Source organism: Erpetoichthys calabaricus, chromosome 10 (assembly GCF_900747795.2).
Source record: "Erpetoichthys calabaricus chromosome 10, fErpCal1.3, whole genome shotgun sequence".
Classification (NCBI taxonomy): domain Eukaryota; kingdom Metazoa; phylum Chordata; class Cladistia; order Polypteriformes; family Polypteridae; genus Erpetoichthys; species Erpetoichthys calabaricus.
Genome location: NC_041403.2, coordinates 16,029,552 through 16,057,170, shown reverse-complemented (window position 1 = coordinate 16,057,170; position 27,619 = coordinate 16,029,552). Strand labels below are relative to the sequence as shown.

The following is a 27,619-nucleotide window of genomic DNA, read 5'->3' as shown; positions in this document are numbered from 1 at the left end:
CCACTGTACATATATATATACATACATATATATATATATATACTATATAGTATATATATATATATATATACCACACACATATATATATAGTATATATATATATATAAAACATACATATATATATATAATATATAACACACATATATATATATATATATATATATATATATATATATATGACAGCAACACTCATAACAATGACAACACAATTACATTGACAATCATGTTACGTTATTTTTAAAATGTTTCCTTTACTTTTTCATAACCTCTTTAACACACTACTTCTTTTTTTTTGCTAGTATATATATATATATATATATATATATATATATATATATATATATATATACATACAGTGCATCCAGAAAGTATTCACAGCGCATCACCTTTTCCACATTTTGTTATGTTACAGCCTTATTCCAAAATGGATTAAATTCATTTTTTTCCTTAGAATTCTATACACAACACCCCATAATGACAATGTGAAAAAAAGTTTACTTGAGATTTTTGCAAATTTATTAAAAATAAAAACACTGAGAAAGCACATGTACATAAGTATTCACAGCCTTTGCCATGAAGCTCAAAATTGAGCTCAGGTGCATCCTGTTTCCACTGATCATCCTTGAGATGTTTCTGCAGCTTCATTGGAGTCCACCTGTGGTAAATTCAGTTGACTGGACATGATTTGGAAAGGCACACACCTGTCTATATAAGGTCCCGCAGTTGACAGTTCATGTCAGAGCACAAACCAAGCATTAAGTCAAAGGAATTGTCTGTAGACCTCCGAGACAGGATTGTCTCGAGGCACAAATCTGGGGAAGGTTACAGAAACATTTCTGCTGCTTTGAAGGTCCCAATGAGCACAGTGGCCTCCATCATCTGTAAGTGGAAGAAGTTCGAAACCCACCAGGACTCTTCCTAGAGCTGGCCGGCCATCTAAACTGAGTGATCGGGGGAGAAGGGCCTTAGTCAGGGAGGTGACCAAGAACCCGATGGTCACTCTGTCAGAGCTCCAGAGGTCCTCTGTGGAGAGAGGAGAACCTTCCAGAAGGACAACCATCTCTGCAGCAATCCACCAATCAGGCCTGTATGGTAGAGTGGCCAGACGGAAGCCACTCCTTAGTAAAAGGCACATGGCAGCCCGCCTGGAGTTTGCCAAAAGGCACCTGAAGGACTCTCAGACCATGAGAAAGAAAATTCTCTGGTCTGATGAGACAAAGATTGAACTCTTTGGTGTGAATGCCAGCCGTCATGTTTGGAGGAAACCTGGCACCATCCCTACAGTGAAACATGGTGATGTTTTTCAGCGGCAGGAACTGGGAGACTAGTCAGGATAAAGGGAAGGATGACTGCAGCAATGTACAGAGACATCCTGGATGAAAACCTGCTCCAGAGCGCTCTTGACCTCAGACTGGGGCGACGGTTCATCTTTCAGCAGGACAACGACCCTAAGCACACAGCCATGATATCAAAGGAGTGGCTTCAGGACAACTCTGTGAATGTCCTTGAGTGGCCCAGCCAGAGCCCAGACTTGAATCCGATTGAACATCTCTGGAGAGATCTTAAAATGGCTGTGCACCGACGCTTCCCATCCAACCTGATGGAGCTTGAGAGGTGCTGCAAAGAGGAATGGGCGAAACTGGCCAAGGATAGGTGTGCAAAGCTTGTGGCATCATATTCAACAAGACTTGAGGCTGGAATTGCTGCCAAAGGTGCATCGACAAAGTATTGAGCAAAGGCTGTGAATACTTATGTACATGTGATTTCTCAGTTTTTTTATTTTTAATAAATTTGCAAAAATCTTAAGTAAACATTTGTCACGTTGTCATTATGGGGTGTTGTGTGTAGAATTCTGAGGAAAAAAATGAATTTAATCCATTTTGGAATGAGGCTGTAAGATAACAAGATGTAGAAAAAGTGATGCGCTGTGAATACTTTCCGGATGCACTGTATATTGTAAGAGCTAGCCCGGCCACAGACAGACACGATACCACAATGTCCACAACACACGTTTATTATACTATTTACACAACTATTTACAATTTAGCACTCAGTCCTTGGTCCTTCGGGCCGCCTCCACTCCTGCCTTGCAAGCTCCGTCCTCTTCCACCCGACTCCGGCTCCCCGAATGGACTGAGGCAGCCCCTTTTATAACACCCCGGATGTACTCCAGTTGCCTGATGATGAACTTCCAGCAGCACTCCCTAGTGTGGCGGAAGTGCTGCCCTTGCACCCGGAAGTACTCCAGGCATACACCACCCCTGGTCTGTCAGCACTTCCTGGTGTGGCGGAAGCACTGTCCTCTAGGGCTCTCGGACCGTCCAGGTGCCCAGGAAAGAGAAGTGCTGCTCTCCTGGTCTCTCCTTCCTCCAGGCATCCCGGCGGGGCAGGGTTCCTGGCCGTCAATCACAATATATATACACACTTATATCTATGTTTGTATGTATGTATGTATATATGCTGTGGCAGACGACCAGGGATCCTGCCCCACCGGGACACCTGGAGGAAGGATGGACCGGGAGAGCGGCACTATTCTTTCCTGGGCACCTGGACGGTCCGAGAGCCCTGGAGGACAGTGCTTCCGCCACACCAGGAAGTGCTGCCGGACCAGGGATGGTGTATGCCTGGAGTGCTTCCAGGTGCAAGGGCGGCACTTCTGCCACACTGGGGAGTGCTGCCAGAGGTTCGTCATCGGGCACCTGGAGCACATCTGGGGCATTATAAAAGGGACCGCCTCAGTCCATTCAGAGAGCTGGAGCCGAGTGGAAGAAGATGGAGCTTGCGAGAGAGGAGTGGAGGTGGCCGAAAGGACCAAGGACTGAGCAATCATGTAAACAGTGTGGAATAGACGTGTGTGTTTTGGACATTTTGGTGTCGTGTCTGTCTGTGGCCGGGCTATCTTTTACAATGCGTATACACACACACAAATGCATAATAGTAAATCAATAATTATCTGCACTTTTGTAAAAGTTTGGTTTGCTTTCCCCTCACACGTGTGGTCACAGTGGTAAAGTTTTGATTTTGATCTGTCAGTTTTTCTTGCTGTTTTCTAGGAGTAAACATGGCTGCTCTGCTCTAGCTTTTCAATAAAAATACAAAGAAAATTATATAATACAATTGACAGCCTAATGAATGTTTTGTGTTTCTGTCAAATTTCAACCACATAGGAAATAAGGAACAAAAAAAGACCATATACTTAAAAAAACAAAATTCACGGGAATCTTTGGTGTTTTGCCCTAAATATAATAAACCACAATAAAAGAACGGAGTGACCTCCCGAAAAAGAAGAATTGTGAAAATAATTACAGTTTCTGTAAAATACTCAACACATCACCTCACCTAGCATCACTTGTCACTCCAGGCCAATCCTGACTAAATATGTACATTGCCATTATTTAGAAGATCCTGAAACCAGATCCATACCACAATTAACCAACAGTTGAGTAAGCGGACTACAGGGCGCCTGTCTCTTTTGAAGTCCATTTATTTTGAATATTTTGCGTAACTCAGAAGTAAACTCACTTAGAGTAAACTAATAATGTTGTAGAGTTAAATGATAGGTACTGTACGTCAGTTAGTGAAAGTCAGCAGTAAAGCATGCGATACGTACCAAGGACAGCCTGAAGCCACTGATGGTGGGCTGGAATATCAGTTTTGTACAGGAAGGCAAAGCAGCCAGAAGAGTTGCAGCGAAACTGGCAAGAAGAAAAAAAAAGTCATTAACATTCCAAACTTTTCAAACTATAGGATTCTTTTTTAAAGGTTGGATATAAATGTACCCAGATACAGTAAAACATAGAAAAACAAGGCCATGCACAGCTACTTTACCACTTTGTACTTCTAGACAGGTCTCTGCTTGGCCATTCTGGTAAAACTCACACATTTCTTCACATATCATTGGGCTTGAAGTTGCACACAGAACTTCATTAGCTCCCCCATTTTTCAAGTATGTGTGCATTTCCTGCTTTCTTCATATTTTAGTTCTTTATTGATGGACACCCAACTGTCTTCAAAAAAAAAAGTTCAATCAACAAGCAATGCAAGTGAACTGCTTGTCAAGACGTATCATCTCTGTGAGAATTTCTAAGCAGCACCGGGAGTGCAGCCAGTGTAGAAGGTGTAAAAAATGGACTTATCAATTTTATTTTCAAATAAATATGGCATATATAGAAGCTTATTTTCATCACCATTGTAAATAAGGCAAAGAATGAGAAACCATTTGGTTTGAAATTTGTCTTGAATTTTAATTGCCACAACAACAGATTCATTACATTCAGAGGATAAATGCTAACACTCGGTTTCCTTACGGGACTGTGCCAGCCAACGATCCATCACAGTAGCATTACAAATCGTCCCATTTAATCTAATTTGTCAGCTTTGGTAACTATGTCACAGAAAATGTTAAAAGGGTTACCACTCACATTTGATTAATCAGGCTGCAGCCATGTCAAAGCTTGCACAATACATGTATTCTTATTTGTGAACTTGCATTACAATTTAATTAAACTGGCATTACTGGTAAACGTCTACTTCAATTTTTTATTGAATGTGTATTAGGATTTTACTGCTTTATGAAGTTAAACTGAACAGGGTTTTTAATAAAATGTGTGATGTTTACAATCTGTTCAATTAGCCAATAAAAGGTGTCATTTTGCTTGACTTCTCATTCACTCCCATGCTGAAATTCAAACCATGTGTGTGTGATATTTATGTACACAAATTATTAGGCACACCTGTACCTAACCTGCTTATCTATACAATTATCTAATCAGACAATCATGTGGCAGCAGCACAATCCATCAAATCCTGCAGATGTGGGTCAGGAGCTTCAGTTAATGTTCACATCAATCACCAGAATGGAGAAGAAAGGTCATCTCAGTGATTTTGGCCGTGACATTATTGCTGGTGCCAGATGGGATGGTTTGATTATTTCTGAAACTGGGATCTCCTTTTCATTCACATCAGCCTCAAGACTTTCTCAGAACGGTGCAAAGAACACTTGTTCTTGTGGAAAGAAACGCCTTGTTGATGAGAGAGCTGAGACGAGAATGGCCAGACTGGTTTGAGCTGACAGAAATGCTGTGGTAACTCAGATAACCACCCTGTACAACTGTGGTGAGCAGAAAAGTGTCTCAGAATGCACCACACGTCAAACCTCGCAGCAGAAGACCACGTCGGGTTCGACTTTTGTCAGCAAAGAACACAAAGCTGAGGCTGCAGTGGGCACAGGCCCACCAAAGCTGGACCACTGAAGACAGAAAAATTGTAGCCTGCTCTGTAGAATGTCAATTTCTGCTGTGGCGTAGGGTCAAAATATGGCACCAACACTATGCAATGGTGTGGAGAATATTTTCTTGGCATATTTTGGTCCTATTAATACCAATCAATCACCACTTGAATGCCACAGGCTATTTGAATATTGTTGCTTACAGTTTTACAAATGTGCATTAGGGGGGAGGAGGAGGTTGGGGGCATGTGCCGATTATAGCGCATTGAAGCACACCCACCACACGACGAACCAACTGGATTGTGCCAATTCTGCCACCAACTGCCAAGGCAGGCTGTAATTTATAATAAGATGTTTAAAACTATTCAAATATAATGATCAAACAGTCCAGAAAAGTTAGGATTACCAGAAGCAGGAATGCCTTATTCATTTTTTTTAAATGTTACTCAAATAGTTTTATTGTAGCTAATGCAAATTTATACGTCACTTACAGGGTAACTTCGATGGTTCACGAGCACAGCATTGTCACATCCTGTTAAATTTGTTTTCTGCTGGCTTTAATTTTCTGCTTTATATTTATTTTATAATGCACACTTTCACCAACAAAAAAGAAGATCTACTTTTACATAAGCTTGTTTCTTAGGTTTCCTCGTTTGTGATTTGTTAAAGAACAAGTGGAAAGATGGGCCATAAAGACTCGTTAGTGATTAGTCAGCGACGTTACACAAAGCCTTTTTGTAGCCTGTAGCTAAATGTCTTAAGAATCACTCCAACCTCTTTTACATGAACTGGGCGTGCATTGCTCGAATTTATGTTTTACAAATGATGTCACACTTTGACGCTGGAGGACAAGGAAGGTGGAGAGAGTAGAAATATTCAATTTTGAATACTAGGGGGGCTCCGCTCCCTGCTCGCTTCGCTCGCCAACCCCCAGGCCGGCGCTATGCACTCGCCATTTCACGGCTCTGCCGCTTGCGTGTGGGGAAGCGGATGTACAATTTAAACAGATTGTTACTTTCATGGGAATTGTTACATATGCGTAATAGAACTAACTATTTTACATTACACTGAGTAATTAACCATAGTAAAAAATAGTAAAACGTAATAAACTGAAAGAAAATTGCGTTTCTTGTTGCGTTAGAGGTATTCGTTGCGTTATACATTTTTGTTCTGTTTGGCTTTGAAATTAACACACAAATACTTTTTAAACTTACACTTTTATTGTAAATCTTCAGTAAAAACAGTGTTTGGAATTAACTTCTCGTCAATATCGCACTGAATTTTGATTCTGTGTTTGGACTTTCATCGTGACAACGCAACGTATAACTGCCCGTGAGTGAATATCGTTTCTTTCTCTCTAATAAATAAACCGACTTTTTTGAATGTTTGTCCCTGTGATTTTGTTAATTGTCATAGCAAAAGCTATTCTAATGGGAAACTGTAAACGTTTTAATACGAATGGCATATCGAGATCTCCTTTGGTGTCTCATGTTATTCCCTGAGGATATACTCCATTACCTTTCTTGTCGCCTGTTAAAATTTTACACGTCAGAATTGTTTGACCAATTTTGAACACAACTAATCTTGTCCTATTGCATAGCCCCTCACTCAGACATAAATTATACACTAACATTACAATACATCCTTCTTTCAACAGTAATTCGGCCGATGGAAGACCCGACAGTGTTAACGGTTGTAGATATTCTTCGTGATATTGTAAGTTGATATTTTCATGTTCCGCACCATCACCACAAATTGTTTCAGCAGAGTCAATCTGCCATGTAACCGATCGACAATTTTCGTGTTAATTCATTTGACTTCATCATTTCTCGGTGCTAGGATTGCCTGTATACTCATTTCTGCTGTTGATAATCCTTTGTGATGAAATTCTTCAATAAGATTTGGACATAATAAGTCTTCTTTTATTGGGTGATTTTGAAGAATATACAGAATAACCACTGACAAATTTCATCAGGAATACATTTTTGAATTGTGTCGAAAACTACTCTTTGATCATCGTTTAATTGTGAGTACATTTCCCGAAGTGAGAGTGCAGGAAGTGTGTCTGACAAAAGCATTCACACGAATGAGAGGTAAGAGGACCGTGGCCATGGGCTGTCAAACAGAAATGGAGACCAAGTTGAAAAAATATCTTAGCAATAGTCTCGTCTCGTCTCAAGATTTTCTTTTATAATAGAGAGATGTAAACCATAATGGCTGACACTTTAATTCATTTCTTGTCACTTTGTACATCGTGGGATGGTACGGATGTGAACAGAGAGAGACATATAATGAAGCTGAGACCGGGTACAAGCTCCTGTGGGATGGTATTGGCCAGCTGAGAGTGCCAACTAATAATGTCTGTGCATCTCTTGTAAGCACTTTCTAAGCACATTCTTTGTGACGTGTGACTTTACCTGCTATTTCAGCTGCTACTAGAAAACGCCTCCATTTAGTTACAAAGAAGGGGAGGACATCAATTTAAACACAAGCCTCTACTGGAGAAAGAAAAAAAAAACGACACTTGTCATGGTGTTCCAGTAACCTTTCAATACCATGCGCAGATAGTTGAATTAAAAAAAAAAATTGGAGAATGCCAACCTCTAGAATATTATCTTTTCTTTCAGTTTTGTTGCATAGAATCTCACATCTCACTTTCCTTTGGAGGACTGTCTTTAAACTAACAACATCTTTTTTTCTATAGTTGCTCTTAGTACCATCACTGTCCAGTCAGCTAGATTACTGTAACGCACTCATCTGAGGACCACCCAAAAAAAGACGTCAATCGATTACGAGTGCAGAATGCAGCTGCTAGAATCTTAACTAGGAAAAGAAAATCTGGGCACATTACACCAGTTCTGATGTCACTACACTGGTCACCTGTGTCATTTAGAATTGACTTTAAAATACTGTTGATGGTTTATAAAGCATTAAATTATCTCACTCCATCCTCTATTTCAGAAGGCCTGTCACCTTGCACTCTAAATCGTAACCTCAGATCATCAAATGATGGTCTGCTTAGAATTCTGAGAGCTAAACTTAAAAGAAGTGGCAAGGCGGCCTTCTGCTGTTAGGCACCTAAAATCTGGAATAGCTGACCGATAGAAATTCACCAGGCTGATATGGTGGAGCACTTTAAAAAACTCATTGTTTTAACATGGCTTTCTCACAGCTTCATTTTAGTTTAATACTGACATTCTGTATATGCATTGAATTATCATTATCATTCCTGGCGGCTCCACAATCCGGACTGACCCCTTACTTTCTCTGGTGTTCTTTTTCCAGTTTTCTGTTGTGGTGAACTGCACCTGATCAGGGCCCTGTGCTGTCCCTCCATTGATGGATTGAAGGCCAGAGGTCCATATGACCATCATCATCAGATTCTTTCATGTGAAGCCTGAAAGCCATGAGGACTGAGTTTGATCATTTATGTTTGGTAGAATGCCTAGAGGGGGCTGGGAGGTCTCGTGGCCTGGAGCCCCTGCAGATTTTGTTTTTCTCTATCCCTCTGGAGTTTTTTATGTCCTCCCTGGCCATCAGACCTTATTTTTGTGCCATGTTGATTAGTATTGCCTAATTTTATTCTTATATTTAGTCTTTTTTCTCTTTCTTCATCCTGTAAAGCACTTTGCGCTCCATCATTTGTATGAAAATGTGCTCTAGAAATAAATATTGTTGTTGTTGTGCTTGTCCAAGTCCTTTAGTGCTACCATGATAAAATGAATGGCATACCTGAGTTGTACCTGGGTCTGCGGTAACAGAAGTGTCTTCATTTTGATCAGCACACTAAGACTGCACCATGTGTTTGCAACTTTATCCTATAAAAAAAAACCAAAAAAACAAACTGTTAGCATCAAGAACAAACACAACAAACTTTAGCTAATCTTCAAAAAACAATCTCAAGGATAAGAAATTCAAATTCTACTTTTATTTCCCTAACATTTAAATAAGCATTTTAGGAGTCTGGGAAGAAGGACAGGAATCCTGGCCAGGATAAAGGACAGGATTCCTGCTCGGCCAGGAGGCCATACTGGATGGACTAGGCGAATAGGCATGCCGGCAGCAGTTCAGTCCCCCCACACAACAGGTTAAAGTTCTCCTTGGGGCTAAACCTGATTAAGACACCTGCAGGGTGGCATGGGAGTTGAAGTTTGGTGGGTACTGCTGAAGGAGGACTGCCCAGGACTGCAGGCAAAATTCTGCTGGAGGTAGAAGGAGAGGATTTGTGCATTTTGACTGTTATTTGTATGAAGACATTGTTAGAACCAAATAAAAATCTTTTATTTGAACCCCGAATTGTGCTTCAGTATTTTTGTGTCTGTGGTTTGGGGCTTGATTCTAAAAATTGTTCCTAGTGTGTGTGTGTGTGCGCCCTGCGGTGGGCTGGCACCCTGCCCAGGGTTTGTTTCCTGCCTTGCGCCCTCTGTTGGCTGGGATTGGCCCCCGTGTAGTTAGGATATAGCGGGTTGGATAATGGATGGATGGGTTTGGGGCTCAGTGGTGCCCCCTTGTGATTACACCATCTCAACTGGTGAGCATGTCTCCAACACCTAAATACAAAATAATGAAATTCTCAAAGGGTCATAGAGGAAAAAATGGCAAACTTGTTGGATTAGCAAGAATAAGAGCATCCGTTGAGCACAGGTGGGATTGCGGTTTAATGCACCGTGTAACTCTTGCATTGCAGTTCCAGATTCATGGTTCAAAATCGAAATGTTGGCGCAATCCACGAAGATTGTTTTTCTCCCATCTTGACTCTGTTTTGCTCCCATATCCAAAAGAAGTGAAGGTTAAATTAAGTCGTATCTCTAAAATGGCCAAGCGCCCAGTCCAGGACTGGTTTCTGCTTTGTATCTGTAACTGACCAGACAGGTTCTGGTTCACTGCAATCCTACATTGGACTAAGAGCTTTTGGAAAATGAAAGAATGAATATTCTAAGTACACCAAAGAAATGCAAGGTTGAGATGCTACCTAGAAGGCAGCAGATCATGAGAATTTAGAGAAAAAAAATGAAGCATGCAATGCAAGAAATACTAACATTCTGGGTGGACAGTAGTTAATTAGCAAAGATACAAACATACCAAAGGACACTGAGCAACAATACTAATTGCTGTTCTTGAAGGAACCATGAATGGTTCATTTAACCAGAATATTCTTAAGGAGAATGTCCAGCCAGCTGTCCATGACATGAAGATGAAGCTATGAAATGGGACAATCAGCCAAAACACAAATGAATGGCTCAAAAGAAACAAAATGGAAAGTTTTAATGGCGCAGTCAAAGTTCTGACTTAAACCCACTAGAGATGCTGTGGCAGGACCTAAAGTGACGAGTGTGTCTGAAGTAAAGAAGAGAAGAGCAAAACGGCAAAATCAAAGACTGATATTCAATTACAGGCACTGCTATTCCCGTTAACGCAAACTAAAATGAAATATGTCACCAACGATAAAAATAATCATTTCATTAACCAAAATTAAAATAAAAAATGGAAAAAAAATTAGAATTAAATGAAAACAAGAAAATCAAAACATGTCATTTTCACCACACTAGTATTTGTGCATAAAGTACATGTGAGCATGCAGTTGCCGATTCTTTTATTAAATATTATTTAAAACCGTGCAGTTGTAATATTAGTTTAGAGATGAGCATTGATTGGTGGGCATGTGCAGGTGCCCCTCGCTGCTGGCATCTGAATCTGTGGGTTTTCATCCATCTGTCACCTTTTACTTCTAGAACTGAGAATGAATACCAAAGCCTCATCACTTCTGTGGATCTCATTGACCCAAACTGACCACCAGTCACCGATGCCCCAGCGTCTGTGAACGGCAGGCAGATTTTACCAAACTTCAATTAAAAGGCACTTAAAGTACGCCACGTGTTACTTTGGACGATAGATAGAGCTGAACAGTTTGAAAATTAGAGCCATGGAGGGTTTGTCAATTTCAAATAGTCACACCCCATGCTTCAAATTCAGGCAGCATTTACATTGGGGAAAAAAAAAATATCTTTATATACCAATGAACGCAGGAACTTAAACAGTTTCAGCTTTAGTTTGCATGTATATCACTTGTTTGTTCCTTTGCAGTGACAGATTAAGCAGATGCGTACCACGTAACCCACATATTAACCAGCCGACATTACACATACATTTAGTTTTAATTGGGTAGGTCATTAGTACTGATGTTTCAGTGTGGGTAGTGTGGGCAGAGGTGGGTAGAGTAGCCAAAAATTGTCCTCAAGTAAGAGTAGCATTACTTCAAAATAATATTACTCGAGTAGAAGTAAAAAGTAGTCATCCAAAAAATTACTCAAGTAAGAGTAAAAAAGAATTTGGTGAAATGACTACTCAAGTACTGAGTAACTGTTTGATCATAATAAATTATTTATTTTTTAGAAATGTTGTAATAAGACAGACAAAAATATAAAATAATGTGCAAATTCTGCTATTTCCAAATAATAAAATAAAAAATGAGTACAAATAAATAACATCTTTACAAAATAAAGATGCACAAATAACACAAAGTTCCAAATACCTACAGTAGGTAACATGTATGTTTGAACAGTGCAAACTACTTACAGTGACAAGATATACTGTACACTGACCGTATAATACTGTATATTCACTTTGTGGTGTAGTGGGTCCGCAGCTTCAAAAAAAAAAAAAAAAAAGGCCAGTTTCAAAACCATAAAGCCGTGTCACTCTCCGTAGGCGCAACTGCACGACCGTGGGGAGTTAATGAGGTAGCTGAAGCGAGTCACACTGCACATGCAGGTGCGATCGTTCTCAATTGCTTCACTGGCTTTCTGCGGCATGTGATTAAGGCCCACGGAGACGGGAGTGTATATATATGGGTCGGCACAAAAAAAAGAAGGGGGAATCAAAGAAAAGAAGAAAAGAAAAGAGTCTGTAGGGGACCGGCATCGTCACACACTTGCCCTCCAAATAGCACAGCTGATAATAAATAACATTAGAACAAGGCAGCTTGTGCACATACAACAAGTCTCACTTTACCTTGACTGTCTGTGTCTGTGCATGTTTGGTTAAATTGTGCTTGTTTTTCACTCAGTGAAGTGATGGTTAAGCTTCAGCAGGAGTTGGCTCTCAAGGTTCTTGCAGTGAATAGGAGCCCCGCATGACTAAAAAGTCTCTCACAGGCTGCAGATGCAGGAAATTTGTGCGTGGTCATGTGACTGCATGGCTACATCTGATTGGTGAAACAGAGTCATGTGATTATTGTTGCTACATCTGATTGGTGAAACAGTCATGCAGTAGATCCACTGGCGACTTCTCTCTGGCAAAAATATAGCGTATCTAATGGGAAAAAAAGTAACGACTCGAGTGTTGCCCAATGTAGCGCAGTAAGAGTAGCGCTTCTTCTTTACAAATGTACTCAAGTAAAAGTAAAAAGTATGGTGCAGTAAAACTACTCTTAGAAGTACAATTTTATTTAAAAAATTGTAATGTAAATAATTTTTACAAAAATTTAACTCAACCAATGGATCTGTGTACAGTAAACCTTCTTTATCTAACATTGCCATGCTTAACATACGACTCACCAGTGGTAAAGCATTACAACTATCTGATAGACTGCAGACTGCAACCCTGACATGTCATGAGAAAACAAAAAAAAAAACAATAAAACAAACAAAAAAAGAAACTTGAGAAGTTTGCAACACCAAGTGAGACAACGCCGTATGAGACTTTCCTCTGCAGCGCCATGGAGGTCTGCCAGTGGTTGTTAGACAAGAGATAAATAGCAAACAAAGAGCCATTGAATGGTCGATGTCCTTCCAGCCTCTGGCTATCAAACTGACAACGAAACCCACTCTAATCCTATTCATTGTTCCTTATCACTATGGGTGATTGAGATCCATATTACTAACCGAGAATGCTAAACCGGATGATGGACGCAGGCACATCCGGCCATGGGCCGTAGCTGCAAAAAGACGTACTGCGCAGGCGCAAAAAGAGTCCGCGAGAGTCGGCTGAGGAGCCGAGAAAGGCGGACAAAAGAGGGCGAGAGAGGCGGATGAGGGGCCGCGAGAGGCGCAGGCGCAAAAAGAGTCCGCGAGAGTCGGAGAAAGGCGGAGAAAAGAGGGCGACAAAGGCGGATAAGGGGCCGCGAGTGGCGGACAAGACCACAGAAAAAAGGAGTGAGCACATACAAAAAGGAGAAATGAGGCGCAAAGTCAAACGCAGGAAAAGCACGAAACACATTGCACGCGAAACTAGACCCGAAAAAAAAAAAAAAAAAAAAAAAAAGAGGCCCGCGTACAACAGCAAGGCACACCCCCCCCCCCCCCCCCCCCCCCCCACAGGCACCGGACGGGACACACACCAAGAGGGGGATTCAACAAGCCCATGGAACACAAAAAAAAGAACACAAAACCACCCCACAGACCCTACAAGCGAGGGACGGGACACACACAAAGAGGGGGATTCAACAAGACACAGGAACACAAAAAGAAAGAAGACGCTCGCACAACAATAATCCTCAACAATTCCCCCCCCCCCCACACACATCCATAAGAAGTGACACCCAAAGCCACATATTCTAAAGTGAACGTCAGCACCTTCACACTAGACAGCATAGGTGTCAGCATTGGTGGATCTCCTTACAATAAAGCACTATTAACCGTTCAACTGCAGAAAAGGAAACATATTAACAGTGACTACGACCCTTCTTATTACTTATCCATATTTCGGATGCTGAGAAAGAAACAAGTCATGAATACACGGTCACGGGTACATAACGAAAAGGAAAGGATAACAGGAACAAACACACGAACACGAAAGAAACAACAAAATAGACGGCTATGCAGCATAGGTGGATCTCATTACAATAAGGCACTATTAACCGTTCAACCGCAGAAAAGTCTCCATATTAACAGTGAGTGCAATACTCCTTATTACTTATCCATATTTCTAAAAGAAAAAATGTCTCGACTCCAAAAACGCAAAGCTCAACTAAAGCTTCTAACTAACGATGTACCTAAAAGTAAAAACTTTATGAACTACGTTAGATCCTACAATAGTTCATTTGCTTTTAGTAAATATCAGGCCACCAAAAGGCAATGGCCCATACTACTTTCCCATATGTGCACAAATACTGCATCGCATTGTAACAGTGCACCCTGAAACAAATCAACAACGCAAATATGCACAAATCTACATCCTGGATCCACATGACGCAAACTATCAATCAAAGTGCTGCATCGCAACAGGCACGGATTCAAAACGAAACACCTCCCGTCTCAGACATACGTTAACGGCAAGGAAGGCTACAACGGGCGTCTCACACAGCACAGGCAAATCGATTACAGCTCCAAAACAACACGTCCCAAATACTACACATGCAACAACGCGCCTCTCAAACGGCACAAGCAAAACATACACCGGGAAAATTCATTCGGATTAATGAATGTCATTTGCAATCATTGTCATTCAGTTCACTTCCCTGAAGAAACAACTGGCAATACAAGTAATACATTTAGACGTTGTTGTCAAAAGGGTCAAATTAGACTGCCTTCTTTACATTCATATACTGAATATCTACAGAAGATTCTAACTGACGATGTACCTGAAAGTGAAATCTTTATCAACTGCATTAGATCCTACAAATCGGTATCCACTATGAACATTAACGGTGGCACTGCACGTGACATCCGTCTTCAAAAAATGTTGTTTATTGATGAATGTACAATGGCATAAAGTCACTTACTCAACACCATTCATAAACTTCTACAAACGTTTATGAATAATAATATTCGATTTGGAGGAAAGGTACTTTTATTAGGAGGAGATTTTAAACAGTGATTAGCTATTCTTCCAGATTCCATGCACTCAGCTATTGTTCAGTGCACCTTAAAATACGCAGACAATTGGCATTGCTTTCAAAAGATACAGTTAGTAAAAAAGATACGATGTCCAGAACCAGATCATAACAATTGCTTATTACAACTGAGAGATGGTACACTCACCAATACAGATGGACTTCAGGCACATATTATTACAATTCCTCAAGCCTTTATCTGCAACGACTTAGTTACAGAGAGATTTGGAACAGCAATCTCATTAGACCAAATGCCCCTTTTAACACAACGCACTATATTATGTCCAAAAAATATTAATGTGGAAAACATAAATACCCAAGTCATTCCATTACTTCCTGGAGAGACACAACTCTTTCTAAGCTCTGACAAAGTTGACTCTGATCACGATAATGACCATCTTCATTGACCTTACAAGTTCTGACCTGGAATTACCTTTTACACTTAAACGGCGTGTACAAAGAAATTTTCCAATAAACCTTTACACTGTGCCACACACTTTATTGTTTGCTTTCTATTTGCATCATCTACACCGTCACACTATTCTATATCTCATTCATACATCACGCTCTTTGTCATTCCCAACACCAGGGGTTGGCGAGCGAAGCGAGCAGGGGGCGGAGCCCCCTAGTAGATAGATAGATAGATACCGTATATACTTGCCTTTAAGTTCTCCGACGGATAAGTCAGGACTTGATTTTATTGTATAATTTCTGGTATTTTATAATGTCGGTGGTATAAGTCAAATGCGGAAAACTCACCCTATTGGTCCAAGAGATTACAATATGCTAACGCCCACCTGACAGAGTAACCACGGAGCACACAGCCTTTTTTTTCTTTGTGGGTGTGACAATGCGCTGTATCAGCGTGTGCTCCTAACCTCTCTCCGTCTCTCTCTATTGTGCCTACGTGACCACACGGTAATACCAGAACTATTAAAAAGAGATGTTTGCGTTGTTTTGTGTATCTCACACCCTCATACAACTTTACCGTAACAGCATCCCTTATCTGATGGAGTGTTTGATCATAAGAAAATATGAAGCTGGTTTTAAATTAAAAGTCATTGAAGTAGCGAAAGAAAATGGTAACTGCGCTGCTGCAACAAAATTCGATGTGTCTGAAAAACTGATGAGAGATTGGAGGAGGCAAGAACATGAAAAAAAAAAGACTGGGAAAGGCAGTCTACAAGTAAAATGCGTATTTTATTATTATTATTACACAGCACCATGAGCTCAGGGTTGACTGCTAGCCTGGTCAGTATCTGTATGGAGTTTGCATGTCCTCCCCATGTGTATATGGACTACGTGTGCGTGATTTCAGATATTGTCTTACAGCTGAATACTCCAAATGTGTTGTTAAGAGGTCTCAGTTGCTAAAATCTGTTTATTTCTGCACATGTTGTTAAATGACATCCTCCCAGTTTAGGCTCACATGGAGCTCCATGGGTTCTGCATGTTGCTTATTGAGTGAAAGATCTGGGGTGTTGCTATGACAGATGTTCAGTATGTAACTAAATGGTTTGCTTTTAGAAATGAAATATTTACATGGAAAACCTGACACGTTATAAACGTCACAAATATTTGCGGCAATACAAATTTTTAAATCCTATGAAAAAAAGGAAGTTTAGATGGGAATGTCACAATATTGGATGACTAATTATTCAACTGAAACAGTGAAATACCAAAACAGGGATTCAAGACGACGATTAACTTCAGCCCTGCCCAGAGGATGACAATTCCCTTCAAAGTCCCATTCCAAAACTCCTGATGAATTCACCCTGCAATGTTGTACTTTTTCTGTAATGTGTATCAACCCTAAATTTAGGTCCCCTACTTATTCCAAAAATTGTTGTTTCTTCCCTATTTTAGACACAAACAATATTTCATTCCAGTAACATGTTGCCCTGCACACGCAGTTGTCTGCCAGGCCCAGTCCTTTGTTAGAACACCTGCTATACAGAGAGAGCTTGATGCATTCGTGTATGTACTCTGTGAAATATCACTTCCAGGGAAAAATACAACATGACCTCACAAAATGAGCATTATAACACATTTAAGTTCCATTATCATAAAGCATAGCACAGATAACAGTGATGCTATCTAGTCAGTGTCTAATGTTGATATGTTACTGTTACTGTCACTGTGTGACCACAAGCAAGTCTCTTCACTTGTCTGTGCTCCAATTAGAAAAAACAAAAGAAATGGAACTAATCGCCTCTCAAATGTTGCAAGTCATCTTGAATAAAGGTGTCAGCCAAAAATGTAAATGTATTAGCATTTATATATTTTCTACAGTCTACTACAGGAAAAGGCACACTATTGTTCACATTACTAATGGAGGTACTTTTAATAAAAAGCGGTCAAATGGGATTTCCGTTGCTTGCTGTGGTATTCAATAGGTATGGAGTATCATAAAATTTCACTGGTCTTGGTATTAAAAACTAAAATTCTGGTACTGTGACATCCCTAATTACTGGTGCATGTAATTATATTCTGTTACCACTGTTATTTTTAATATGACTTTAACATGACATAAATATGTGATAAATAAAATTGTGATAGAAAACTCTTTGATGAAGTTACTATAAAATTAAAAACTGCTCCAACATTTCTCTGAATGCACTTCGTAACACACAGTGTTGCACTAATCTTTATTCGCATTCTGCTTAACAGATAAACATCTTGCTTTCTACATCCTGACTGGCTGCAGTGTTGACACCCGCTTCCCAATACAGTAATGGGAGGCCCCACTCCTTATTTCCTGATCACCCACTCCTGCTTGTGGCACTAGGAACGAAGGTCTCTAATCTGCAAGCTCTAGCACTGATCTCCTACAGCGTAATCTAGGAGTCTCAGGTGCTCCTGAATACTTCAGGCCCACCTCTCACATGAAAGAAACTGAAAACACCCGGGTGGGTTCCTCAGTACAGGCAAATTCATAAAGACTCCTGGAGCACTTCATAAGACTAGAACAACAGCTGTTCCTATGTAGAATGTCAGGCCTGCTCTGGGAAGGCAATGAGCTTCATTGTTGCAAAAGCTCATAAGGTCCTGCCCGAAGCTCCTTTACCCTGAAAGTCCAGTCCTGACAAAACAATTTTTAAGAATTCTCCAAGTCTAATACAGTAATTTTAATATATTTTGAGGATACAAATTTTTCATGCCATTGTTCACTCAGTGGTCATTGTCAAAGTGATCATTCCACAACACCAGAGTCTAGGGCCAAAGGCACTGAAGCTTGTCAACACAAATCTTCACCTTCATGTCACATCGAGCTGTATACAGTGGGTATAGAAAAGAATCCCCCCCTTCGAAATATTCCCATTTATTTTGCTTTACAGTCTTAAATGAAAACACACAAACCAATATTTTTTCCAGCTTTACTTACTCAATGCAATCTATAACATCCAAGTGAAAGATATCACAGCTACAGTTCAGAAGAATTTTAAAAAATCAAAAACAAGAAATCCTGAGATGAATAAAGGATCACCCCCTCCTAAACTCAATCAGGTGTCAGTGCCCACCATTTCCATTGCAGACCCTGGTTACTGGGTCTTCCACCTCTGATCAATTGTACTCAGTGTGATTAGTGAAGCTGTTCCTGGAGCATTCATTCCCTTGCTTGGTAGTGCAACTGACAACAAACAACTGACTATGGGTGGCAAGCCACTTTCAAAAGATCTCAGAGATAGAGTTGTGGACAGACATAAGGCAGGAGATGGATACACAAAAATCTTAAAGGCCTTATCAATCCCAAGGAGCTCAGTAAAGTCCGTAATAAAGAAGCGGCAAGTGTTTGGTACGACTAGGACCCTCCCTGGATCCTCCAAACTGGATGGAAGAGCAAGAAGGAAACTGGTAAGAGAGGCTACCAAGGGGCCAATGGCCACTTTGAAGGAGCTACACGATTTTATGTTCATTGTGTGCAAGAGACAACAATTTCACAAGCGCTCCACAATTGTGGCTTGTTCAGGAGGGTCGCAAGAAAAAAGTCACTTCTCAAGAAAGGCCACATTAAGGCTCGTTTGAGTTTTGCCAGAATGCACCTTGAAGATTCTGATGCCACGTGAAAAAAGGTCTTATGGTCAGATGAGACCAAAATCAAACGGTATACCAATGCAGCTCACCATCCACAACACAACATACCTACAGTAAAGCATGGAGGTGGCAGAATCCTGTTGTGAAGGTGTTTCTCTGCCGCAGGGCCTGGGGCTCTCGTTAGGGTAGAAGAAAAAATGGATGGGGCAAAAAAAACGTCAAATTCTTGAGGAAAATCTGGTACCCTCTGCCAAAAAGTCGAAGATGGGCAGAATGTTTACCTTTCAACACGACAACGACACAAAGCACACAGCAAAATTGACCATACAGTGGCTGAAGGAGTAAAAAGTGAATGTCCTGGTGTGTCCCAGTCAGAGCCCAGACCTAAATCACACTGAAAATCTATGGAAAAATTTGAAGATAGCAGACCACCAACACTCACCATCCAATCTGACCGAACTTGAACAGTTAAACTGTAAAGAAGAGTGGGCTCAATCTAGATGTGCAAAACTGATAGAGGAGTAGCCCAACAGACTCAAGGCTGTCATTAAAGCAAAAGGTGGGTCAACAAAATGACATTGACATTGGGGGGGGGGGGGGGGGGGGATCCTTTATTAATCTCAGTAGGTCTTGTTTTTGATTTTTTATAATTTTTTTGTACTGTAGCTCTGATATCTTTCACTTGGATGTTAGAGGTTGCGTTGAGTAAGTAAAACTGGGAAGAAATATTTTTTGTGTCTGTTTTCATTTAAGGCTGTAAAGCAAAAAAAATGGGAATATGTCGGAGGGGGGGATTCTTTTCTATACCCACTGTATATGCAGAGATCGGTCACCCAGGTTTTCCAGGAATTTCTCAAATCAGGTGAGCTTGATGAAAGGTCTGCTGTCCTGTATCACTCCAAGCATCAGTGAACAGCCCAGTTGTAAGCAGGCCGAGAGTTGTAACTTTTCATATTTAGTTTGTGTGATTTAGAGTTTGAGGTATTTTCTTTGAAAAATTATTTTGGCACACAGAAACGCATTCAATGTGAGATTTAATGATTTGGGGTTTAATCAGATAAATGATAAATTTGGTGTACTCGTCTGGCCATGGTCATTGTCTTATAGCAGCTGTTTGCTGTCTGGAGCAGCCTGTTTACATGCTGAAAACAATATTCCTAAAAAGAAACAGCAGTAATATCCCTGCTGCTAGCTACACCCAAGCACATAATCCCAACACTTGGTGTACTTTTTTTCCGAGTTGGCAGACAACACATGCCAAAGCACTTTCACAGGCAGCAGGTCACCCTACAACCACCTAATACCGAAAATGAGCAAAACCAGCAGCACAAAACACACTAGCGATTATCTTGGATTATAGGTGATGAATGAACAGCATGTTAATTTTCAGCCCACGTCATCACTTGAAGAGGACTGTCACCTGCTTGTGGCAGTGAAAAATTAATGTGACACACAACAATTGTTAGCAATGACATAGGGGCTCGGTCTACATAAGAACCTGTTACCTATTATGGGGTTACTGCTGCACTGGTTATGAACCTACTGCAGTGCCTACAAAAAGTCTTAGCCCCTTGGACGTTTTCAAATTTTAATGTTGTACAACACTGAAACACAGCGCATTTAATTTGGCTTTTATAACACTCATTAACAGAAAAAGACTCTTTAATGTGAAAGAGAAAACCGATCTCTGGAAAGTGGTTTACATTAATTACATAAATTAATATACTTCACAAATTAATTACTAATATTTTGAGAGACGGTTGGCAGCTCAGCCCGGCTGGGACGACCCTGAAATAGAAGGATGGGGGAAGGCAGTTATTTTTGGACACTGCCTTAACCAAAACCCTAGATGGCAGCTCCCCTGGAGCGTAGTGGTGCCCCGGATTCCCACAGGGCATCTTGGGACTTGGAGTTCGGTTTCTCAGCCCTGTTGGGTGCCGTGGGAGTCATGTTTCCCTTATAGCCCGGAAGTACTAGGAAGTCATAAGAACGGAAGCCCGAAGTACTTCCGGGCTGATTAAAGACCTGGAATTCTCCATCTGACCCGGAAGTGGTTGCAAGTCACGTGGGAAGAAGAACAGAAGCACTTCCAGGTCAAGGACTATATAAAAGGACGGTGAAACACCCAGCAGGCAAGCTAGAGTCGGGTGGAGGTGGACAAAGCTTGCTGGGAAATGTGGAGGAGAAAATAGAGAAAGAGAGAGAATTGTGATTAATATATATACTTGTGTTATGGTGGCTGTGGTGCTTGGAGGGCACTATTAAAAGAAGAAAAAGAAATTAAAGATCTTCTTGGTGCTGTGTCCTGCACGTCTGTCTGTTGGGCAACAGTGACCCCTAGAATTGTGTGTTTCTGACAATGTACAATGTAACATGGTGTTTAGTCCGATGACCTCAGAAACTTCTTCTAGCTGATTTCACAGTGTCCCACACGCCTCTGGCAAACTATAGCTGAGATATCCTGCACATTTTTCTCTCTGCAGCTCTCCCATAAAGCTGTGACTGGTGAAGTACTCCGCCAGTCTGCCCAATCTCAGCCACTGCAGCTTGTGACTCCTTCAGAGTTCTCAGGGGTCTCTTGGTGGCCTCCCTCACTAGTCTTCTTCTTGTACCATCACTCTGCTTTTGTGGATGGGCCTGCTTTAGCAGATTTCCAATTCCATGATTGATTTAACTGGATATTCAGTGATGTGTAAATTTTCTTGTCTCCATCTCATGATTTGTGCTTTTCAATCTCCTTTTTATGGTAGTTGCCTGAATGTTCTTTTGTCTTCATTGTGTAGGTCAGTCCACCATACTGACTAATCACAAGCTGTTTCTTCCACATACCGGGGCATTTTATGCTGCAATCCATTGAAAACCCTGGAGTACTGCCAGGTGATCTTCATTTAGCTAATTCTCTGACTTCTAAACCCAATTGGCTGAAGCAGTAGTGATTTAGGGGTGTCATATTAATTACTTATGAGATCAATTCTTTAGTGTTTTATATTTGTAATTATTTTAGATCACTTTGTAATGTTTTCACTTTCACATTAAAGAGTGTATTAAAAAAGTATCCGAAAATGTAAAAACTTCCCAAGGGGGTGAATACTTTTTATTGGCACTGTACACTAACAAAAGGTCTGGTGAACACCTTCTGGACTATTGGCACAAGTGCTGGCATATACAGTGGGGATAGAAAAGAATCCCCCGCTTCAAAATCTCCCCATTTTTTTTGCTTTACAGCCGTAAATGAAAACACACACAAACCAGTATTTCTTCCCAGTTTTACTTACTCAATGCAACCTCTAACATCCAAGTGAAAGATATCACAGCTACAGTTCAGAAAAATGATAAAAAATCAAAAACAAGACCTACTGAGATTAATAAAGGATCTCATCACCAATGTCAATGTCATTTTGTTGACCCACCTTTTGCTTTAATGACCACATCGAGTCTGTTGGGCTACTCCTCTATCAGCTTTACACATCTAGATTGAGCCCACTTTTCTTTACAGTTTAACTGTTCAAGTTCTGTCAAATTGGACAGTGAGCGTTGCTGGTCGGCTATCTTCAAATCTTTCCATATATTTTCAGTGTGATTTAGGTCTGGGCTCTCAACTCGGCCACACCAGGACATTCACTTTTTTCTCCTTCATCCACTGTGTACTCAATTTTGCTGTGTGCTTCGGGTTGTTGTCATGTTGAAAGGTGAACATTCTGTCCATCGTTGACTTCCTAGCAAAGGGTAGCAGGTTTTCCTCAAGAATTTGACGGTATTTTGCCCCATCCATTTTTCCTTCTACCCTAACGAGAGCCCCAGGCCCTGCGTCAGAGAAACACCCCCACAACAGGATGCTGCCCCCTCCATGCTTTACTGTAGGTATGGTGTGTTGTGGATGGTGAGCTGCATTGGTGTACCATTTGGTATTGAGGCCAGATAGTTTGATTTTGGTCTCATCTGACCATAAGACCTTTTCCACTTTGCATCAGAATCTTCAAGGTGCATTCTGGCAAAGCTCAAATGAGCCTTAATGTGGCCTTTCTTGAGAAGTGGCTTTTTCCTTGCGACCCTCCTGAACAAGCCACCATTGTGGAGCGCTTATGAAATTGTTGTCACATGCACACAATGACCAGTCTGTCATAAAATCGTGTAACTCCTTCAAAGTGGCCATTAGCCTCTTGTTAGCCTCTCTTACCAGTTTCCTCCTTGCTCTTCTATCCAAGTTTGGGGGGACAGCCGGATCCAGGGAGGGTCCTAGTAGTACCAAACACTTCTTTATTATAGACCTTACTGAGCTCCTTGGGATTGATAAAGCCTTTGAGATGTTTTTGTATCCATCTCCTGCCTTATGTCTGTCCACAATTCTATCCTGGAGATCTTTTGAAAGTGGCTTGCCACCCATAGTCAGTTGTTTGCTGTCAGTATCTCTACCAAGCAAAGGAATGAATGCTCCAGGAACAGCTTCACTAATCACACTGAGTACAATTGATCAGAGGTGGAAGGAAGCCAATGACCAGGGTCTGCAATGGAAATGGTGGGCACTTACACCTGATTGAGTTTAGGAGGGGGTGATCCTTTATTCATCTCAGGATTTCTTGTTTTTGATTTTTTAAAATTCTTCTGAACTGCAGTTATGATATCTTTCACTTGGATGTTATAGATTGCATTGAGTAAGTAAAGCTGGGAAGAAATATTGGTTTGTGTGTTTTCATTTAAGACTGTAAAGCAAAAAAATGGGAATATTGCAAGGGGGGGGGGAATCTTTTCTATACCCACTGTACATCCCTGTAATCACCAAGCTGCCAGTTGAATCCCCATCACTGACTCACTCACAGTGCTATTATGATCTAATTGTACCTGTAAATAAGCTTGTGATGGGGTTCATTATATAAAGGGACTACAGTATACAAAGCAAAATGACACGTAGTGGATGAAGACAGACATTACTTTGGTAGCACATTTCTGGTAATAAATCTAAATTGAGCATTATGGGAAATCAGAGTGTTAATTAGATTATAACAATTAAAGGGGCCAAATATTTAATCTTGTTTCACCCGCAGAAATAATGTAGAACATGTCAACCTTTTTACTGCCCAGCAAGCCTTTTTAGTGTACAAAACACTGACTAGTTTTGCCTTAAGCCAAAAGAGCTGCTTGCGAAATACTGCCTGATGGTTGCATTATTGCAATAGCCTCACCAATTTCTTTATAACAAAATAAAGTGAGAGAACAATGCCTACAGGCGATTTGACACTTGAAACATCCTCAAAGTTTCACCAATCTGGACACGATTCAAACACAGGAACGTTTTCAGCCCTTTTTTGGTTACAGTCAGCGGAAGGAGAGGAGCGTGATTTATAAAAGGCTTGAAGACTTTAGCAGTTGTGCTTGGATCAAATTTGATATTAAATTGACAGCCTTGGCTATGGAGGATATGATATTGTACACTCATCTCTCTCACACACAGCTGCTCTGACCACAGCTGTGTGAACATTGCTGCCTGCAAGCCTACCAAACCAACAGCTCAGCCATCTTATCTATAAGCCAAGTAGTAACGCGGGCAAGAATCTGCCACTGTCCTGCTAACAGCAACACATGAAAAAACAGCCATGGGCTACAGAGACAAGTGCACCTACAAGTTAGTCAAGGATTTTACAGCCATCAGCATTTGATGCCATTTTCGTAAACCAGGACCCCACACTAAGAATGCTAGTCAGGCGCGCCAGTGTAAACTTACTCTGCCCTGCTTACACATACAATTTCACAATTAGTCCAGACTCATGTCCTAAAAGCCATTTATCTAAGTCCATATGGTGTAAGGTCACTCACACTCAATATTTTAGTATTTATAGCTTTTCATAAATAAAGCCTCATAAAAATCACAGATCCACATGCTTCAATTAGCCCCCCACAGATTTATTTGTGCCAGATAAAACTTGGCCGCCTCAGTTAACTAATGTAACTTAAGACAAACTTTCTTCCAATGCATAAACTGCATATACAGCAATATGACTCACAAAGTCTATCTGTCAAAAAAAAAAGTTTCTTAATTACATGAATATGAACTGAACCATGAAGGATTTTTCCAGTCTGTATTATGTACAGTATGTAGGAGTTGTTCCTTAAAATTCATCTTGACATATAGCAACAAGAAATAACTTTTCGCTGGCAAAATGACCTTGTGTCCACGAACCCTGAGCAAAAAAGAAGATTTGTGGAATCAAATCAGCCAAATAATAATACCCACCGTGTGATTATTAGTGAATCATTCAAACTGGACGCATATGTTTGTTAGTAGAATAAAACCCAATGTCAGCATGAAGGATATTACATTAAATACACACCGACTGGCTGTAAATGAACAGAAAACCATTCAATACATTTCTGTCCTCATTCTTATTAAAGACAATGTGAAAACACCAACACACACACACACACACATTGTGTGCAACTGCACTTGTTTAACAAAATCACATTATAGTTTTAAACTAGAGCAACATGAAAGACCGGACAGACAAAAAGTCCTTAGTGATAAACCAAATTTGGATTTTCATGGTCCAGAGAAAAAAAAAACAAAACCCTAGCAGGTCATAAAATTGTTCAAAAAAAAAACAAACATAATTCATTTTAAAACCCAAATACAATGCCACAGCTGCGGATTTGATTTCCTCACTCCACTGCACTCCCCCAGTTGCCTAGTATCAAATTTTGATTCAATCACTTTAAAAACACGTCCTTGCTGTGTGTCACATTGGCACCAACCTTTGCTGTTAAATATGTACTTGCCAATAATGTGCTGAAATGTCCAGCAATAAATTAAGATGATTTATATATGCCAAGACGTTTAAACTGAAACTCATCTTATGACCTTTTTTACGTAACCTTTCTGCTACCAAGTGGAAAAAAACATAACAATGGAGGCAAAAAGGCAGCGCCAACCATATATGCCTGTTCCCATACCACAAAATGACTTTTCTTTAGCGCCCCCCCCCCCCTCAAGTGTGATATTAAAACCGAGCTCGACATATTCAGTCCTGTTAAATGTAACTGCAATCTCACTATACCTCAAAAAGGCCACGATCGACGGGAAACAGGCGCCGGAGGACCTGCAGTGACTGCTGTGTGTCCAGAAGAAAAGGCAGCCAACACAAAGCAAATGACATTATGACACTCACGGCAATTTTTATTAGCAGGATCAGTCTGTGGAAGAAAAAAAAAATAAAAAGACAAATATGAAAAACATGAGCTCCACTTTAATCATATCAATGAAAAACTGTAAAAAAAACAGCAACAGTGAGTATTAAACAATCAGTTCAGCTTAAGTCAAAGTGAACGATAGATAGATAGATAGATAGATAGATAGATAGATAGATAGATAGATAGATAGATAGATAGATAAGAAAGGCACTATATGATAGATAGATAGATAGATAGATAGATAGATAGATAGATAGATAGATAGATAGATAGATAGATAGATAGATAGATAGATAGATAGATAGATAGATAGATAGATAGATAGATACTTTATTAATCCCAAGGGGAAATTCACATACTCCAGCAGCAGCTTCATTGTCATCTCACCATATACAAGTATACAGATAGACAAAATTGCGAAGCTCAGGGTCCACAGTGTAACAACATGAAGTGCAAATAATAAATTAAAAATAGAATTAAAATTTAAATATAAAATTAAAACACTAACAAGACAAGACATTGTGCAAAGTACAAGACAAAGAAGTAGCAGCAATATTGACGTGTAGTTAGCAATATGAACACTGATGCAATGTATGGTATTTGCAATCTAGATACATAAATATAGTCAATGGATAGGTAATATAATAAATAAATAATAGATATAGATAATACAGAAATGATCAGTGTATGATAATAGTTGTTGAAGACGTGTAAACAATGACAGGTCAGAATGTTTCACAGCAGAAGGATACCAAGAGTGTCAAAATCCTTAAAGGTCAGTATGACATTTTCAGTTCTTGTCTACCTGCACACTTGTCTTTGCAGGACAGTGGCTCGCATGTATAAAAGTTCTGTTTTTAGAGGTGGATGAGGCCATGTGGAAGATCCTAGGGGGCAGCATGGTGTTAAGGAGTCTAACAGCTTGGGGGTAAAAACTCTCCTGCAGCCTGGCAGATCTGGCTTTGAAATGTAACTTGGCATAGAATTGAAGCACTGACATATAATGCATGCATTTACTAGTTAAATCCTTAATGTACTTTCACCAAGTTACATCAGCAGATAGCTCATGAAATATCAAACTAAGGAAGCAGCTATAAGTGAATTTGTCAGTCACTTTGGATTAGGCAAAGGTTTTCAATTCAGGTTATGGGAAGACTACAATGTAAAAAAAGATTAAAGCTTTACTTCAGGACTGCAGAGCTCTGCAGTGTGTGGTGAATACAGCACAGCAGATCACGGGCACACAGCTCCCTGTGATCCATGACATCCACACTACACACTGTCTCAGGAAAGTGAACCATATCAGGCTGGACCCCAGCCGCCCTGCACTGTCACTTTTCACCCTC

At 40.4% G+C, this 27,619-nt stretch overlaps 1 protein-coding gene across 1 annotated transcript in view; it reads right to left on the bottom strand.

Annotated features, from left to right (window-relative positions):
- Positions 1-27,619, bottom strand: part of alg6 (ALG6 alpha-1,3-glucosyltransferase) — a 96,302-nt gene that overhangs the window by 31,076 nt on the left and 37,607 nt on the right. The window contains exons 8-10 of the mRNA XM_028810940.2: positions 26,141-26,276; positions 8,960-9,045; positions 3,611-3,695 (exon numbers count right to left, since the gene is read on the bottom strand). Coding sequence (XP_028666773.2) covers positions 3,611-3,695; positions 8,960-9,045; positions 26,141-26,276 — 307 coding nt within the window. The remainder of the gene's footprint in view (positions 1-3,610; positions 3,696-8,959; positions 9,046-26,140; positions 26,277-27,619) is intronic.